The 4,872-nt window shown below is 47.2% G+C and overlaps 2 protein-coding genes across 2 annotated transcripts in view; one reads left to right on the top strand and one right to left on the bottom strand.

Moving 5' to 3' along the window:
* Positions 1 to 2,151: 2,151 nt before the first annotated feature.
* On the bottom strand, positions 2,152 to 3,835 carry LIPT2 (lipoyl(octanoyl) transferase 2). Its single transcript, XM_003781364.3, has 2 exons — positions 3,125 to 3,835; positions 2,152 to 2,655 (listed from the first exon to the last, which is right to left on the bottom strand). The coding sequence occupies exons 1-2, from the start codon at positions 3,588 to 3,590 to the stop codon at positions 2,426 to 2,428; spliced, it is 696 nt and encodes a 231-aa protein (XP_003781412.1). The 5' UTR covers positions 3,591 to 3,835; the 3' UTR covers positions 2,152 to 2,425.
* The window catches only part of LOC111723549, a 5,347-nt gene continuing 4,006 nt past the window's right edge, over positions 3,532 to 4,872 (top strand). Inside the window, exons 1-2 of the mRNA XM_023510272.1 lie at positions 3,532 to 3,580; positions 3,796 to 3,855. The gene's annotated coding sequence lies outside the window, so the exon portion shown is untranslated. The remainder of the gene's footprint in view (positions 3,581 to 3,795; positions 3,856 to 4,872) is intronic.

The following is a 4,872-nucleotide window of genomic DNA, read 5'->3' as shown; positions in this document are numbered from 1 at the left end:
GCTGTATGGTCACTTAGTAGGATTGCTAGAGTGGGAGGCTGAATACCAGATAGAAATGCTGAGCATTCTTTTTTTTTTTTTTTTTTTTTGAGACAGAGCCAGCTATCCCCCTGGGTAGAGTGCTGTGGCATCTCAGCTCACAGCAACCTCCAACTCCTGGGCTCAAGCGAGTCTCCTCCCTAAGCCTCCCAAATAGCTGGGACCACAGGTGCCTGCCACTACGCCTGGCTAATTTTTGGTTGCAGCTGTCATTGTTTGGTGGCCCGGGCTGGATTCGAACCCACCACCTTAGGTGTATGTGGCTGGCGCCTTAGCCACTTGAGCCACAGGCGCCAAGCCTCTAACCCCACTTTTACTGGAATTATTATTTCTCTTCTTGGTAGTGATACTGTAGGATAATTAACAACCATTCCTCACCTCCCCCAACACCCCTACAATAGCAGCATCGGCCCCGGGGGTGAGAAACTAAGGTCTAGAAAGGATATGGGCCAGATTATAGGTGAACAAACCATCAATCAACTAATATTGAGTTAAGTGTCCATGATATGTAAAGTGTATTGTTCTGAGCTCTAAGTCAGAGTGCAAAGAAAAGAACGTGACAAAGGCCTGAGGCCTAGTCCTGCCTTTGTCATTAATTTACTGTGACTTGGAGAAGATTTTTTCTAAGCCTTGTTTCGTCTGTTTACAATGAGAGGGTAGGAAAATACTTCTAAAGTCCCTTTCAGCTTGAACAATTGATATAAATTATTTGCATTCAAAAATCAGGCCTCAGATGTGGGAGGACCTTTCTTCTTAGAAGCCAGCGAGACCAAAGAACCCTTGGAACTCAACTGGATTTTAGATGTGATAATGGTCAGTATAAGGTGCCACTTTCATGTAACCAACAAGCACTTTTAAAATGTGGCCAGTCCCAAATGAGGTGTACTATAAGTATAAAACACACACTAGATTTTGTAGACTTAGAATGAGAAAAAGAATATAAAATATCTCAGTAACTCATCTATATTGTTTTATATTGACATTTTTATATATTGAGTTAATGAAAATATATTAAAATTTATATCACCCAGCTTTTACCTTTTCAAAGTATCTCCTAGGAAATGTCGAATTATGATGTAGCTCACACTCTATTTCTATTAAAGAGCATTGGTTTAATCCCAGGGAGAGCAAAGGACTTTCCCATAGAACCAGGACCATAGTCAGGGTCCCTGATTTCTCATTTCAGGCTCTTTGTACTCTTCCTAAGCTGTGGCAGCCAGGCTCCAAGATGGCCCCTAATGAAGCTTACTTCTTATTATCCTTCTGAAGCCCCTTCCACATTTCATAGGATTCATCTGTTAGGGGACTGCAGAAATGACTATATGACTTCCAAGGCTGGGCCACAAAAGACACTGTGGCTCTCATCTTGTCTCTCTCTGGCATCAAATGCTCTGGGCAAAGCCTAAAAAAGTGTACTATCATGAGACTAAAGCACCCCTATGGAGAGGTCCACATTGTGGACTGAGACATCCTGTCAGCAGCCATCTGGAAAGCTCATCCTCCAGCCCCTGTCAAGCTTTTAGACAACTGCAGCCTCAGCTAACATCTTAACTCCAAGTTCATGGCAGATCTCAACCTAGAAACACTCAGCTAAGCTTCTTCCAAATTCCTAACCCATATAAAATATATGCTAAATTTTGAAGATTTGTTACACAGCAATAGGTAGCTAAGACAAAGCCCTATATGGGCTTACATAAGAAAGGACTTACACAAGAAGTCCCTGGCACTACAAAAAGGACTACATAAGAAAAATTCACTTCTATGTTTGCCATATTTATAGTGCAAGAAATTATTCTAACCTTTCTAGCCTCTGGCCTAACTCAGGTTACCCTAACTAAAACTAGCCAACTTATTAATAACTTGGGGACTCCAACCCAGGAAGACAAGATCCCATTTCATTCTTTGAAGAGGCTTTTTTTTTAATTGCAGAAAGTACCCAGGTATCTTGCAAAAGCATCACATCATATCCCCTTCACTTGTGCCATCCAGAGATTTGATTTCCACAAAAATCAAAAGAACAAGAGCCCAGAATTGCTCAGCTATATACAGTAAGTAAATAATTGAGAGGAAATAAATAATTGAGAAATGACAGTCTTATGACATGTGAGTTTATCTAAGCTGAGACATTGATGTTAATAGTAGAGCTAGTGTTTTATACAGCATGTGTTGCTTTTCATAGTGTTTTCACATCTACTATCTCTGAGGTAGGTGGGGATGATATAAATGAACCAGGATACATATGAAAACACTGGCTCAGAGCTTAGGATTTTCTGTTAGTCTCATGGCCACAGGCCAAGTCTAGAACCTGGGTTTGGTTGGGTGACTCAAGTCAGACTTGGTGCTTCCCAACATGGGACCACTCCGGTTGTGACAACACTAAGGCTCTTCAGCTACAGCTGTCCTCAGAGATCAATGTGCACTTGTAGATCTCCTTAAAGGCCACAAGGAAAGGTGGCATTACTTCATCCACAGTGATGTGTCTCTGGAGCTCCTTACTCAGGGAAGTTACGCCTGTCCCCACCAAGCCACAGGGTACAATGTGCTCAAACCACGTGAGGTCTGTAGAGCAGTTCAGAGCCAGTCCGTGGGATGTGATGTGTCTTCCACAGCGGACTCCTGCAAGGCAAGGCAAACGGTCTTAGAACAGATACCCTTCCCTTCTCAGGCTTCAGGATCCTGTGCAATGCGAGAATTGGATTAGGTCACTGGTTTTCAAATTTTGTTTCTGGAGCAACAAGGGACTGTGCACTGATGGAGAAAGGAACAAACGCAGGGGAGGGATGTGTGGCTTCACAGAAGCTGCACTTACAGGGATTTCAGGAAATGTCCTTTAACACAAGAGATTGTGTTGCTTAAAAAAATTAGTTAGCACCCTTACTGTCATTACATTGTGTTTCATAGTAAATAACCTGGCGATTCATTTACTCGTGTCTCTCCATCCATAACGAAGCACGTTGCGCTAACTAGAAGACCCGTCTGCCTTGCTCAATATACCCTCGTTTGGCCCAGGCTCCTCCTCACCCGCCGCTCCAAGCCCCGCCCCCAGCCCTCAGGCCCCGCCCCCGCCCCGCCCCGCGGCGCTCACCGATGGCACAGATCTTTCGCTCTTCCAGCCAGACACCGGTGTAGGGCGGGGGCCGCGCGCGGGCGTCCAGCAGCCCCAGGAACTCGCACAGGCGTACAGCGCACGCCTCTAGCGCCGCCACGTGCGTGCGCAGGCGCAGGCCGAGGCGCCGCAGGTCGAGCACTGGGTGGCAGAGTAGCTGGCCTGGGCCGTGAAAGGTAGCCAGGCCACCGCGGCCTGTGGCGCACACTTCGGCGCCCAAGGTCCGCAGCCGTGCAGTTTCCTTCGGTGTCAGGCCGCCACGCAGCCCGGTTGTATACATGGGCCCCACGGGCTCGCAGAGCAGCAGCGCGCCCGCCTCAGTCCCAGACAGAGCCTCGGTGCCTGGCCCGGCTTGCAGCTGCCGCAGCCAGCGGTCCTGCACTGCCAGCAGCTCGGTGTACCGCACGCGACCCAGCCACACCAACCGAACAGCAGGTTGCCCCATCGCGCCCACTGCAGCGGCGGCAGGCGCTGGGACTGGGGGCGTGCCAAGAAGGGCGGGGACTCGGGGGCACGCCCCAACCCGTGGCTCCTGAGTTCTAGCTAGGAGTTGGTTGAAGGCTGTGTGATCCCACGACCCAGCGCTGGGTGGACCTCATCCATCCATTCATTTCAACGACCAATATTTAGTTCTTGCTGTTTTTTTGCAGGCCCTGCCCTAGGCGCTTGATACCGCAATGCACAGCGTATGAGAAAAAAGATGTGTCCTGGTAAGCTTACATTCTTACGGCACATGATAAGTATTAAAGTATTAAGTAAATAAGGTTATTTCACGTAATAATAAGTACTATGAAAACAAAAAACAGGGTAACGTGGTGTGTCCTGGATTGCGCTCCTGGAGGACTAGAGGGCGATTAGCGTGGTTAATTGGTGAACATAGGGAGTGCTTCAAGACCAGCACCTGTGACAGAGTGATGGACGTAGGATTAAGTAGGCAGAGGGAGAAGCTGAACTGTGAAATAGTTGCAGCACAGGCTGTAGCCAATCCCAAGGAATACTCCAAGGCTAGAATGACTGGCCCCTTCAGAGTTGTTCCAGATTAAAGCAGGGCGGCCAAAAATTTATTATCACTGACCAGTTATGGATACAGACAACACCTGGGAGGCACTGTAATTTTTTTTTCTTTCTTTCTTTTTCTTTTTTTTGGTGAGGTTTCTGCTCTCTGTTGAAACGGCTTACAGAGAGGGATTCAGTTGTGAGTCATCAGCAACTAACTCAGAACCTGAGGGAATGACTGGCTGGGACAGGTCCTGAGGGTGGCTCTGGACCACAGCATGTGGCAGTTGGAGTATCATTTAAGTAAATCTGAATTCATTCAGTGTACTTTTACTGACCAACTATGTGTTTGTTTCATTGCTAGCTGAAGAGGATTCAGGAGGCTGTCCTGTCTCTGTATTTCTAAATAACATACAGAACCCATTTTTTTGTATCCTCTGTCTAGCCTCTGAATCTGTCTTCCATTCTTCAGCCAAGGATTGTTCACTTGAAAACAAAGAACAGGAAAGGAAGAAAGTAGAAAAGGATAGAGTATCTTGTAGAAAATCACTCTTGGCTTGGCAGCTATAGCTCAACCAGCTAAGGCGCCAGCCACGTACACCTAAGGTGGCGGGTTCAAATCCCCAGCCCGGACCTGCCAAAACAACAATGACGGCTGCAACCAAAAAAAAATAGCCAGGCGTTGTGGCGGGCGCCTGTGGTCCCAGCTACTTGGGAGGCAGAGGCAAGAG

Source organism: Otolemur garnettii, unplaced genomic scaffold, assembly GCF_000181295.1.
Source record: "Otolemur garnettii isolate 467f Iridium unplaced genomic scaffold, OtoGar3 scaffold00001, whole genome shotgun sequence".
In the NCBI taxonomy this organism is placed as follows: domain Eukaryota; kingdom Metazoa; phylum Chordata; class Mammalia; order Primates; family Galagidae; genus Otolemur; species Otolemur garnettii.
Note: the sequence above shows the minus strand (reverse complement) of the source record. Positions and strands in the feature narration are given on the sequence as shown.

Bases quoted from the DNA above. Each gene is read 5' to 3' on its own strand.
- LIPT2 (XM_003781364.3), bottom strand. From the start codon at position 3,590: ATGGGGCAACCTGCTGTTCGGTTGGTGTGGCTGGGTCGCGTGCGGTAC. The intron at 2,656-3,124 runs GTGAGCGCCGCG...CTTGCCTTGCAG, and splicing joins GCGAAAGATCTGTGCCATCG to GAGTCCGCTGTGGAAGACAC.